Consider the following 13,392-nt stretch of genomic DNA (forward strand, 5'->3'; position numbering starts at 1 on the left):
AACTCAGGCAAGAACTCCTTCTTTGACTGATCCATCTTGAACACCTTCAAGATCATGTCAAGGTATGTGCTCATTTGAAAGTACCATTAAGCGTTTTGATCTATCCTTATAGATCTTGATGCTCAATGTTCAAGTAGCTTAATCCAGGCTTTCCATTGAAAAACACTTTCCAAATAACCCTATATGCTTTCCAGAAATTCTACGTCATTTCTGATCAACAACATATACTCATCAGAAATTCTATAGTGTTCCCACTCACTTCTTTGGAAATACAAGTTTCTCATAAACTTTGTATACACCCAAAAACTTTGATCATCTCATCAAAGCATACATTCCAACTCCGAGATGCTTACTCCAGTCCTTAGAAGGATTGCTGGAGCTTTGCATACTTGTTAGCATCTTTCAGGATTGACAAAACCTTCCGGTTGTATCACATACAACCTTTCCTCAAGAAAATCGTCGAGGAAACAATGTTTTGACATCCTATCTGCAAGATTTCATAAATAATGCAGTAATCGCTAATATAATTCCAACAGACTCTTAGCATCGCTACAAGTGAGAAAGTCTCATCGTAGTCAACTCCCTGAACTTGTCGGAAAACATCTTAACGACAAGTCGAGCTTTCTTAGTGGTGATACTTACCATCATTGTCCGTCTTCCTTTTAAAATCCATATGTACCTAACAGCCTTACGACCATCAAGTAGTTCTTCCAAAGTCTACACTTTGTTTTCATATATGGATACTCTCTCAGATTATATGGCCTCGAGCCATTTTGGAATCCAGGCCCACCATAGCTTCTCCATAGCTCGTAGGTTCATTGTTGTCTAGCAACATGACTTCCAAGACAGGATTATGTACCATTCTGAAGTAGTACGCATCCTTGTCATCCCACGATGTTTGGTAGTGACTTGATCTGAAGTTTCATGATCACTATCATAAGCTTCCACTTCAATTGGTGTAGGTGCCGCAGGAACAACTCCCTGTGCCCTGCCACACACTAGTTGAAGAGACGGTTCAATAACCTCATCAAGTCTCCACCATCCTCCCATTCAATTCTTTCGAGAGAAACTTTTCCTCGGGAAAGGACCCGATTCTAGAAACAATCCCTTATTGCTTTCGGATCTGAGACAGGAGGTACACCCAACTGTTTTGGGTGTCCTATGAAGATGTATTTATCCGCTTTGGGTTCGAGCTTGTCAGCCTGAAACTTTTCACATAAGCGTCGTAGCCCCAAACCTTTTAACAAATGACAGCTTAGGTTTCTCTAAACCATAGTTCATACGGTGTCATCTCATCGGAATTACATGGTGCCCTATTTAAAGTGAATTTGGTTGTCTCTAATGCCTAACCCATAAACTATCGTGGTAATTCGATAAGAGAAATCATGGTATGCATCATATCCAATAAGGTGCAGTTATGATGTTCGGACACACCATCATACTATGGTGTTTTAGGCTGTATTAGTTGTGAAACAATTTCCACAATGTCTTAATTCTGTGCCAAACTCGTAATTCGGATATTCATCTCTATGATCATATCATAGATATTTTATCCTCTTGTCATGACGATCTCTCACCTTCACCCTGAAATTACTTGAACCTTTTAATAATTCAGACTCGTGATTCATCAAGTAAATATACTCAACATCTACGCAAATCATCTCTGAAGTAAGAACATAACGATATCCACTACACGCCTCAGCACTCATTGGACTACACACATCAAAATGTATTACTTCCAACAAGTTGCTTTCTAGTTCCATTTTACTGAAAACGAGGCTTTCAGTCATCTTGCCCATGTGGTATGATTTGCATGTTTCAAGTGATTCAAAATCAAGTGAGTCCAAACGGTCCATTTGCATGGAGTTTCTTCATGCATATACACCAATAGACATGGTTCGCATGTCTCAAACTTTTCCAAAATGAGTGAGCCCAAAGATCCATCAACATGGAGCTTCTCCATGCGTTTTATACCGATATGACTTACGTGGCAGTGCCACAAGTAGGTGGTACTATCATTACTATCTTATATCTTTTGGCATGAACATGTGTATCACTACGATCGAGATTCAATAAACCATTCATTTTAGGTGCAAGACCATTGAAGGTATTATTCAAATAAATAGAGTAACCATTATTCTCCTTAAACGAATAACCGTATTGCTATAGACATAATCCAATCATGTCTATGCTCAATGCAAACACCAATCTCGATGGTAGAGGGAGCGTGCGATGCTTGATCACATCAAGCTTGGGAAAAACTTCCAACACATATCGCCAGCTCACCTTTAGCTAGTCTCCGTTTACTCCACAGCCTTTTATTTCGAGTTTACTAACACTTAGCAACCGAACCGCTATCTAATACCATGGTGCTACTAGGAGTACTAGTAAAGTACACATTAACACAATGTATATCCAATATACTTCTATCGACCTTGCCAGCCTTCTCATCTACCAAGTATCTAGGGTAATTCTGCTCCAGTGGCTGTTCCCCTTATTACAGAAGCACTTAGTCTCGGGTTTGGGTTCAACCTTGGGTTTCTTCACTAGAGCAGCAGCTGATTTGCCATTTCATGAAGTATCCCTTCTTGCCCTTGCCCTTCTTGAAACTAGTGGTTTCACCAACCATCAACAATTGATGCTCCTTCTTGACTTCTACTTTTGTGGTGTCAAACATCGCGAATATCTCAAGGATCATCATATATGTCCCTGATATATTATAGTTCATCACGAAGCTCTAGCAGCTTGGTGGTAATGAGTTCGGAGAAACATCACTATCTCATCTGGAAGATCAACTCCCACTCGATTCAAATGATTGTTGTACTCAGACAATCTGAGCACAAGCTCAACAATTGAGCTTTTCTCCCTTAGTTTGCAGGCTAAGAAAATCGTCGGAGGTCTTATACCTCTTGACGTGGGCACGAGCCTGAAATCCCAATTTCAGCCCTCGAAACATCTCATATGTTTCGCGACGTTTCAAAACGTCTTCGGTGCCTCAACTCTAAACCGTTTAACTGAACTATCACGTAGTTATCAAAATGTGTATGTCAGATGTTCGCAACATCCACAGACGACGTTCGAGGTTCAGCACACTGAGCGGTGCATTAAGGACACAAGCCTTCTATGAAGCAATGAGGACAATCCTTAGTTTACGAACCTAGTCCGCATAATTGCTACTATCAACTTTCAACTAAATTTTCTCCAGGAACATATCTAGACAGTAGAACTGAAGCGCGAGCCACGACATAATTTGCGAAGACCTTTTGACTATGTTCAGGATAATTAAGTTCATCTTATGAACTCCCACTCAGATAGACATCCCTCTAGTCATCTAAGTGATTACATGATCCGAGTCAACTAGGCCATGTCCGATCATCACGTGAGACGGACTAGTCAACATCGGTGAACATCTTCATGTTGATCGTATCTTCTATACGACTCATGTTCGACCTTTCGGTCTTCTGTGTTCCGAGGCCATGTCTGTACATGCTAGGCTCGTCAAGTCAACCTAAGTGTTTGCATGTGTAAATCTGTCTTACACCCGTTGTATGTGAACGTTGGAATCTATCACACCCGATCATCACGTGGTGCTTCGAAACAACGAACTGTTGCAACGGTGCACAGTTAGGGGGAACACTTTCTTGAAATTATTATGAGGGATCATCTTATTTACTACCGTCGTTCTAAGTAAACAAGATGCAAAAACATGATAAACATCAGATGCAATCAAATAATAGTGACATGATATGGCCAATATCATATAGCTCCTTTGATCTCCATCTTGGGGCTCCATGATCATCTTGTCACCAGCATGACACCATGATCTCCATCATCATGATCTCCATCATCGTGTCTCCATGAAGTTGCTCGCCAACTATTACTTCTACTACTATGGCTAACACGTTTAGCAATAAAGTAAAGTAATTTACATGGCATTTCTCAATGACACGCAGGTCATACAAAAAATAAAGACAACTCCTATGGCTCCTGCCGGTTGTCATACTCATCGACATGCAAGTCGTGATTCCTATTACAAGAACATGATCCCATACATCACATATATATATCATTCATCACATCCTTTGGCCATATCACATCACAAAACACTTGCTACAAAAACAAGTTAGACGTCCTCTAATTGTTGTTGCAAGTTTTTACGTGGCTGCTATAGGTTTCTAGCAAGAACGTTTCTTACCTACGCCAAAACCACAACGTGAATTGCCAATTTCTATTTACCCTTCATAAGGACCCTGTTCATCGAATCCGATCCGACTAAAGTGGGAGAGACAGACACACTAGTGCATGCCAGTCGGTGGAACCGGTCTCACGTAAGCGTACTGTAAGGTTGGTCCGGGTCGCTTCATCCCATGATGCCGCCGAATCAAGATAAGACTAGTAACGGCAAGATAATTGACAATATCGACGCCCACAACTACTTTGTGTTCTACTCGTGCATAGTAACTACGCATAGACCTAGCTCTGATACCACTGTTGGGGAACGTAGCAGAAATTCAAAATTTTCTACGCATCACCAAGATCAATCTATGGAGTAATCTAGCAATGAGGAGAAGGAGAGTGCATCTACATACCCTTGTAGATCGCTAAGCGGAAGCGTTCAAGTGAACGGGGTTGATGGAGTCGTACTCGTCATGATCCAAATCACCGATGATCCTAGTGCCGAACGGACGGCACCTCCGTGTTCAACACACGTACAGCCCGGTGACGTCTCCTACGCCTTGATCCAGCAAGGGGAGAAGGAGAGGTTGGGGAAGACTCCATCCAGCAGCAGCACGACGGCGTGGTGGTGGTGGAGGAGCGCGGGACTCCAGCAGGGCTTCGCCAAGCACTACGAGAGACGAGGAGGAAGAGAGGTAGGGCTGCGCCAAGAGGGAGAGGATCTTGTGTGTCTTGTAGCCTCCAATACCTCAAGTATATATAGGGGAAGGGGAGGGGCTGCGCCCCCACCTAGGTTTCCCTCCCTAGGCGTGGCGGCAGCCCCCAGATCCCATCTGGGTGGCGGCCACAAGGGGGAGAGGGGGAGGCGCACCTGGGGTGGGCCTTAGGGCCCATCTGCCCTAGGGTTTGCCCCCCTCCCCTCTTGGAGGCGCCTTGGGCCTTGGTGGGAGGCGCCCCAGCCCACCTAGGGGCTGGTCCCTTCCCACTATTGGCCCATGTAGGCCTCCAGGGCTGGTGGCCCCACCTAGTGGACCCCCGGACCCCTCCGGTGGTCCCAGTACACTACCGGTGATGCCCGGAACACTTCCGGTGGCCAAAACCATGCTTCCTATATATTAATCTTTACCTCTGGACCATTCCGGAACTCCTCGTGACGTCCGGGATCTCATCCGGGACTCCGAACAACATTCGGTAACCGCGTACATACTTTCCCTATAACCCTAGCGTCATCGAACCTTAAGTGTGTAGACCCTACGGGTTCGGGAAACATGCAGACATGACCGAGACACCTCTCTGGTCAATAACCAACAACGGGATCTGGATACCCATGTTGGCTCCCACATGCTCCACGATGATCTCATCGGATGAACCAGGATGTCAAGGACTTAATCAACCCCGTATACAATTCCCTTTGTCTAGCGGTACGATACTTGCCCGAGATTCGATCGTCGGTATCCCGATACCTTGTTCAATCTCGTTACCAGCAAGTCTCTTTACTCGTTCCGTAACACATCATCCCATGATCAACTCCTTGATCACATTGTGCACATTATGATGATGTCCTACCGAGTGGGCCCAGAGATACCTCTCCGTTTACATGGAGTGACAAATCCCAGTCTCGATTCGTGCCAACCCAACAGACACTTTCGGAGATACCTGTAGTGTACCTTTATAGCCACTGAGTTACGTTGTGACGTTTGGCACACCCAAAGCACTCCTACGTTATCCGGGAGTTGCACAATCTCATGGTCTAAGGAAATGATACTTGACATTAGAAAAGCTTTAGCATACGAACTACATGATCTTGTGCTAGGCTTAGGATTGGGTCTTGTCCATCACATCATTCTCCTAATGATGTGATCCCATTATCAACGACATCCAATGTCCATGGTCAGGAAACCGTAACCATCTATTGATCAACGAGCTAGTCAACTAGAGGCTTACTAGGGACATGGTGTTGTCTATGTATCCACACATGTATCTGAGTTTCCTATCAATACAATTCTAGCATGGATAATAAACGATTATCATGAACAAGGAAATATAATAATAACCAATTTATTATTGCCTCTAGGGCATATTTCCAACATACGGTTTCCTGACCATGGACATTGGATGTCGTTGATAACGGGATCTCATCATTAGGAGAATGATGTGATGGTCAAGACCCAATCCTAAGCGTAGCACAAGATCATGTAGTTCGTTTGCTAAAGCTTTTCTAATGTCAAGTATCATTTCCTTAGACGATGAGATTGTGCAACTCCCGGATACCATAGGAGTGCTTTGGGCGTGCCAAACGTCACAACGTAACTGGGTGGCTATAAAGGAACACTACAGGTATCTCCGAAAGTGACTGTTGGGTTGGCACGAATCGAGACTGGGATTTGTCACTCCGTGTAAACGGAGAGGTATCTCTGGGCCCACTCGGTAGGACATCATCATAATGTGCACAATGTGACCAAGGAGTTGATCACGGGATGATGTGTTACGGAACGAGTAAAGAGACTTTCCGGTAACGAGATTGAACAAGGTATCGGGATACCGACGATCGAATCTTGGGCAAGTACAATACCGCTGGACAAAGGGAATTGAATACGGGATTGATTTAATCCTCGACATCGTGGTTCATCCGATGAGATCATCGTGGAACATGTGGGAGCCAACATGGGTATCCAGATCCCGCTGTTGGTTATTGGCCGAAGAGTTGTCTCGGTCATGTCTGCATGGTTCCCGAACCCATAGGGTCTACACACTTAAGGTTCGGTGACGCTAGAGTTGTTATGGGAAATAGTATGTGGTTACCGAAGGTTGTCCGGAGTCCCGGATGAGATCCCGGACATGACGAGGAGCTCCGGAATGGTCCAGAGGTGAAGATCGGTATATTGGATGAAGGGTATTGGAGTCCGGAATTGTTCCGGGGTTACCAGGTGATGACGAGCGTGTCCGAAAGGGGTTTCGGAGGCCCCGACAAGCGTTGGGGGGCCTTATGGGCCAAGGGGAGAGGGCACATCAGCCCAATACGGGGCTGAGCGCCCCTCCCACCCCATCTCACGTAACCAGGAGAGGTGGGGGCGCCACCCCTAGGGCAGCCGCCCCTCCCGGCTTGGGGGGCAAGTTTCCTAGGGGGTGGGGGCGCCCAAACCCATCTAGGGTTTCCCCTGTGGCCGCCGCCCCTCCCCTAGGGAACCCTAGGGCGCCTCCCCCTCCTCCCTTCCCCCTATATATAGTGAGGGAGAGAGAGGGCAGCCGCAACCTCTCCCCTGGCGCAGCCCTCTTCCTCCTCCAACACCTCATCCTCCTCCGTAGTGCTTGGCGAAGCCCTACCGGAGAACCACGAGCTCCATCACCACCACGCCGTCGTGTTGTCGGAGTTTTCCCTCAACTTCTCCTCTCACCTTGCTGGATCAAGAAGGAGGAGACGCCTCCCAATCGTACGTGTGTTGAACGCGGAGGTACCATCCGTTCGGCGCTAGGATCATCGGTGATTTGGATTACGACGAGTACAACTCCATCAACCCCGTTCACTTGAACGCTTCCGCTTAGCGATCTACAAGGGTATGTAGATGCACTCTCCTTCCCCTCGTTGCTAGATTACTCCATAAATTGATCTTGGTGATGCGTAGAAAATTTTAAATTTCTGCTACAATCCCCAACAGTTACTACTTATTTCAGTACTTGCAGAGAATACTTTGCTGAAAACCGCTTATCATTTCCTTCTGCTCCTTGTTGGGTTCGACACTCTTACTTATCGAAAGGACTACGATAGATCCCCTATACTTGTGGGTCATCAGTAGGATTTTTTTTTGAAATTACTACGTTCCCCAACAGGAGGAAATGTCAGACAAAAAAATGGTCAAATGTCTACTTCACTCAAATTTGAGGGACCAAAAATATTTTTTATATAAAAATACAAAAAGATTTGCATCTCGATGCATTGGGAGCATCTATCACTGACCGGTCAAAAAACCAACCTAGACGGACACCTCATACTGACCCCAAATGCCAGGGCTCACTGACACCCCTCATATCCAGCCCAAATCCATAGTGTCTGCCAAAATGACGCTTGGATGCTTCGCGAGGCGCGTCGTTGCTGCCTCGGCGGAGGTGGTGTGGTCCGTCTGGCGTCCGAGTGCCATGGCAGAGGCGCTGCCCGCGCGCCGACTCGAAGGCCATCCGTGGCCCCTCCGCTGAGGGTATGGAGTGGCAGGCCCGCCATGCGAGTCAGAGGTCGCGACAAACATTGGTGAGGCGGAGTTGCACTCTTAACGCCGATACGGGTGGCCGCCATCCCCTGGCGCCGCAACCGCATTGTGGTGGACATGTCAGGCTCTAACCACGAGGGATCCATCGTCGACCTCACATCGCCCGGCACTGTGCAGGCCACAGGCTCCGACGAGGAAGGGTAGGGAATGGGAGACGGCGGCGCCTCGAGTCCCATGAGCCGATATGTGCCCCATGTCCTACTCTACCTCGTCATTGACTGCACAAACACTCCGAGGGGCGCAGCCGGCTATAAACTATTTGATACAATGTGGTTTTCATATCTGAATTTAGGTTGAAATGGATTATTTGATATAATGATATGCTCTTCATAAAAATATTCATGTCCATTGTAATGATGCATATGTGTCACCTTCATTTTCAAGAACTGGATCAAACCATTTGCACAAAACCGATCTAAACATCAACACCAATGCACACAATTAATTTAGCTTATCTCATACAAGAAATAAGACGACCAACAAATATCATAAACATGTGTTTCGTATGATTCAAGGACATACTACAAATCTTTTCGCTAAAGAACTAATATGCCAGTTTCACCAATATCTCTAACATATGATCAAAGTGGCAATGAAAAGAAAATTCCAAAAAAACTAGTTGGAAAAATCCCTGTTCAGATCGGTTTTAGATAGGTTCAGACATAGCCGTTTAGTATTTTATACAAAACCTATCTAAATAAAAAGAACTAAATATCGTGCGTAATAATGGTAGTTGAGTTCTTAAAAAATCTCTCACCAAGATGATGACTAAAACATCACTTCACATTATCCGCTGGTGAAAGAACCAATGGTTGAATGGTTAAAACGGTGGTGGTGGTACTCTAAGCCCACCAAAGATCAAACCTCGGTCATCGATTTTGAAGCTCCACAATTCCAACCTAGTCTTCAGTAGACATTGTGTGAGTGTATGTTTGTGGTGGTGCAATTATACGGGTCTACATTATAATAGTTGTTTTTAACACAAACATTCTAAGTGAAAACCTATGATATGCCTTTATTGCTATCCGACGGACCCGACAATGACGCTACACGTGGGCGCCTTCTTGTTGAAGGTATTATCTTTGTCCGGATGTTTCAGACCTAATTCGCTATACCTGACGTCTGAACGAAACTTCATCCTGACGTTTATAAAATGAACTTGTCATGAAACTATAGTTGTGTTTCTGTATTTCTTTTGTTTTCGATCTTATATTATAATGGACGGAGGGAGTATTTAGCTAAAAATATAGTTATGGGAATAAAAAACACATTTAATCGACGGAACATGTTTTTTTAACCTACGTCCGAAACGTTCTTCTGACAGAAGTAGCAGTGAATCACAGCCATCAATGTTTAATCAAACGGTCGTGATGCTAACGGCAATGTGCTCTGTTCTAAGAGCACAGAGTGGATCCGTCTTGACTAGCGACCGAACCAGAGCAAGAGACCGAGACGGGACGCAGCGGAAGATGGCTGCGGCGGCGGCGTGGGACGGCCCAACGGCGGGCGAGCTGAAAGCGGCCGGCGCGGAGGCGATTCCGGGCGGCGTGCGGGTGAAGGGGTGGGTCATCCAGTCCCACAAGGGGCCCATCCTCAACTCCGCATCTGTGAGCCTGTACGAGCCACCCCCAACCTTAAACCCTAACCTTTCTTCCCCCTTTCCATTTGATTAGCGCAGTAGGGATTTGGAAACTCAGATTCTTGGCTTGCTATAGCTTGAACATTATCTGGTACTCAATCATATTCAATCTGCTGGTAGATTTCCTATTTGTCCTGTGTCCCTACTCCTCTTGTTGTGTAATAGCAGTAGAAAGGAATTTTGGTATGGTTTGCTTAGTTGCTGGTCATTCATGGAATTTAAAATTACTTAAGTTTGTTATGCTTATGTTTGTCAGACATGGAAGTTGAATCAGTTGTGTGTTTTACTCTGTTGGTCATCACCAATTAACTGCCGCACTGCAAACTGGAACATGAAATCTGAACCATCGTTCCTCTGTTATCTCCAGCAATGAGCCAGTAATCGATTATTAACAAATAGTACTAGCATACCCGTCATTCTATTGCTGCGTGCAGTCAGGCAATATGTATAACGTTTCTTACTGGTTTTGATTTATTTGTTCGAAGGAGTGCATTTTGCATTCTTAACTAATATTGGATCTGTCTACTGTTAGTAGATCCTTGGTCTGTAACCATATAAATGGTTGTGTATGAATTAATTGAAACATACATGCAATGTTCTTCTTCAGATTTGAAGATAAACTTCAGACGACACATTTACCTGAGATGGTGTTTGGAGAGAGTTTTGTGTCTATTCAGAATGCTCAAACTGGCGTCAAATTACATTTCAATGCGCTTGATGCTCTCAAGGCATGGAAACAAGAGGCATTGCCACCTGTTCAAGTTCCTGCTGCAGCAAAATGGAAATTCAGAAGGTTCTTCTATACCTGTACTCTGTTACTTACGCATGCTAGGAAGCATTTCTAGTGAAAAGTATTGGATTTCTTTGGGGTACCATTATATGGGAGCATTGCTGTTTGTCTTAAAGGGTCAAGCTTTCGCCACAAGTACCGACACAGTAAAGAAATACATTTAGGATGGTTTACTGTGGGAAGGTCAGTCGTGCATTACTATAAAAAAATGTCAATAAATACTATAAAAAAGGTCAGCTGTGCATTTCTTATTTAAATCAACGAGTATATGTTCACTCCAGTCTCTGCCAAAAGGGTGATTATGTAGGAAGAACTGTTGTAGAATAATTAACTAGAAATTTAACGTGCTGTGGCTTTATTAGGCAAAGAACCAAGAGAAGCTTCATTCATTATATGTTTTCTTGCAGTAATCCTGCTGATCAAGTGGTACTTGACTATGACTATACATTCACGACACCATACTGTGGGAGTGATGTGGTTCTGAACCAAGACGCTGTATGGACCTTACCTCTACTCTAATTTCACCTGTTTTGGCTTCATTTGCCTCCTTAGGCTGATTTACTTTTCGTACTGGTAGGTTTCTGACAATCATTATTTCTTTTCCAGACGCAAACAACTTTAGATGAATGTAGCAATTTGTGTTGGGAGGACACTGATGACAGGATCGACCTTGTTGCCCTTTCTGCAAAAGAACCAATTCTTTTCTACGATGAGGTATGGAAACAGATTAAATTGTTCATGATTGCTCTATACATTGGTTTACCCTGACATGACATACTTAGGTTATCTTGTATGAAGATGAGCTAGCTGATAGTGGTATTTCATTCCTTACAGCGCGAGTGGTAAGTTCTCCCTAGTTATCCTTATTTTTAACTGGACTTTTTGTATGGTAACATCAACTTTAGTTTCACATACTTCTTTTTATGGTTAATTCAACATACTTGATATTCTTTGATTGCATGTCTGCAGAGGGTGATGCCAACCGGTTGGTTTCTGCTCTTGCGCTTTTGGGTATGATCTACTGCCTTGCATTTTACACTTGATGTGTCTCTAGTAGCAAGAGAATCTATAAGGGCAATGTAATGTCCTGCACAAGAAGGAAATCGCTAAATAGTTTCTATTTTTAGTACTAGTATATAACTTCTACCTTTCCAGTTTTCCCGCAAAGAATGGCAAGAGCTTAGTGTTATAATAGTTACAGTTCTTCAGTGTGTTCACTCTTCTCAAACAAACCGGGTCTAAGGTTGACTCTCTGAAAATCTAAAACAAATACCCTTTTGAAGGGGATTAGAATTCTGGAAGCTTAAATTCAAGCATGACACCCACCAAGCTGGCGTGGTTTTGGGCACAACGCCGACAGGCAGTCTCATGCGCAAATGTTTAAACATTAATAGCTATTTTAAGATCCATTTATACATAAGTCACAGGAGCCTAACAACTTCTTGTTACCCCTGCATATACCACATTCCACAGCTTAGGGTTGATGGTGCGCTGATGAGATTGAGGGATACCCGTTTACATTGTTCTTTTGGAAGTAAGGAAGCGAAGCCGGTTGTACTGCGTGAACTCTGCTGGAGAGAAGCAACATTTGCTGCCATGTCTGCGGTATGCTCTCTCTCTCTTGAACAAGTTAACTGCAAAATGGTGGAACGTATTTAATTTTCTTTTCTAATCCATTTCCCACATAATGTAGGAGGGGTATCCTTCCGAATCTGCGGCATACGCAGACCCGAATCTTGTGGCCCGTAAGCTGCCCGTCGTGATGGAGAGGACCCAGAAGCTGAAGATACCCAGTTAACCTGCCAAGCACCTCTACGGTGTGTTCGGTACATCCATGACTGTTCGACAGTGGTTACAACTCTGTTTGCATTTGTTGTATGTAGTGTGCGCTACCGCTGCTTTACCCATTTATCTTGAAGCCCTTGCGACTGGCAAGTAATGGTAGGCCATTGTAGCCCGGGCTGGGCTTGTGAACTTTGACAGATAAGAACGATGCCACTGTCAGTTTCGGCAATCCTCATTCATGACTGAATAAGATGCTTGCAGGCTTCAGTTCGTTTTTCCATCTTGGCCGATTTACTGAACTGTTAACGCTGCCTGTCAGTTGTCACGACATCGCCTCGGGTGGAAGGGAACCGCCCGTCGTCGTCGGCCGGCCGGTGCCGTCCCACGCCGTGCCATGGCCCATGGTCACGTGCTCTCCTGCAGCACGGGTTAAATAACAAGCACGAGGTGCTGCCGTGACCCGCCGTGGCATGTTTTGCTTGCGCGCGCGGTAGAGTGCCGGACGCGCCCGTGAAGATCCACCCGTAGTAGTGGCCTCGTGGAAACAGATGTGCGTCCGGTGATCTACTTTTGTGCACCCGTAGTCTCAGGTTGAGACGCGATTGGGGTGTACTACCAGCCAGAGTCCTGCACGGCTGCGCCTCAAATGGAATCCATTCCTGAGTCCTGACCCAATCGAATGGTGCTTAGGTAAGCAGCAAAGAATTAGCAACAGAAATGTTTTTTTTTCTGGAATACGC

At 44.9% G+C, this 13,392-nt stretch overlaps 1 protein-coding gene across 1 annotated transcript; it reads left to right on the forward strand.

Annotated features, from left to right (window-relative positions):
- The first annotated feature begins 9,815 nt into the window (after window positions 1-9,815).
- LOC125550858 (TIP41-like protein) lies at window positions 9,816-12,930 on the forward strand. The gene is made up of 8 exons (XM_048713971.1): window positions 9,816-10,053; window positions 10,685-10,870; window positions 11,275-11,362; window positions 11,474-11,581; window positions 11,650-11,709; window positions 11,837-11,878; window positions 12,341-12,472; window positions 12,561-12,930. Exons 1-8 carry the CDS (start codon window positions 9,821-9,823, stop codon window positions 12,663-12,665), a joined length of 954 nt encoding a protein of 317 aa, XP_048569928.1. The 5' UTR covers window positions 9,816-9,820; the 3' UTR covers window positions 12,666-12,930.
- Window positions 12,931-13,392: the final 462 nt, after the last annotated feature.

Source organism: Triticum urartu, chromosome 4 (genome assembly GCF_003073215.2).
Source record: "Triticum urartu cultivar G1812 chromosome 4, Tu2.1, whole genome shotgun sequence".
NCBI lineage: Eukaryota > Viridiplantae > Streptophyta > Magnoliopsida > Poales > Poaceae > Triticum > Triticum urartu.

Bases quoted from the DNA above. Each gene is read 5' to 3' on its own strand.
- LOC125550858 (XM_048713971.1), top strand. From the start codon at position 9,821: ATGTGCTCTGTTCTAAGAGCACAGAGTGGATCCGTCTTGACTAGCGAC. The intron at 11,582-11,649 runs GTATGGAAACAG...TGACATACTTAG, and splicing joins CAATTCTTTTCTACGATGAG to GTTATCTTGTATGAAGATGA. The intron at 12,473-12,560 runs GTATGCTCTCTC...CACATAATGTAG, and splicing joins CATTTGCTGCCATGTCTGCG to GAGGGGTATCCTTCCGAATC.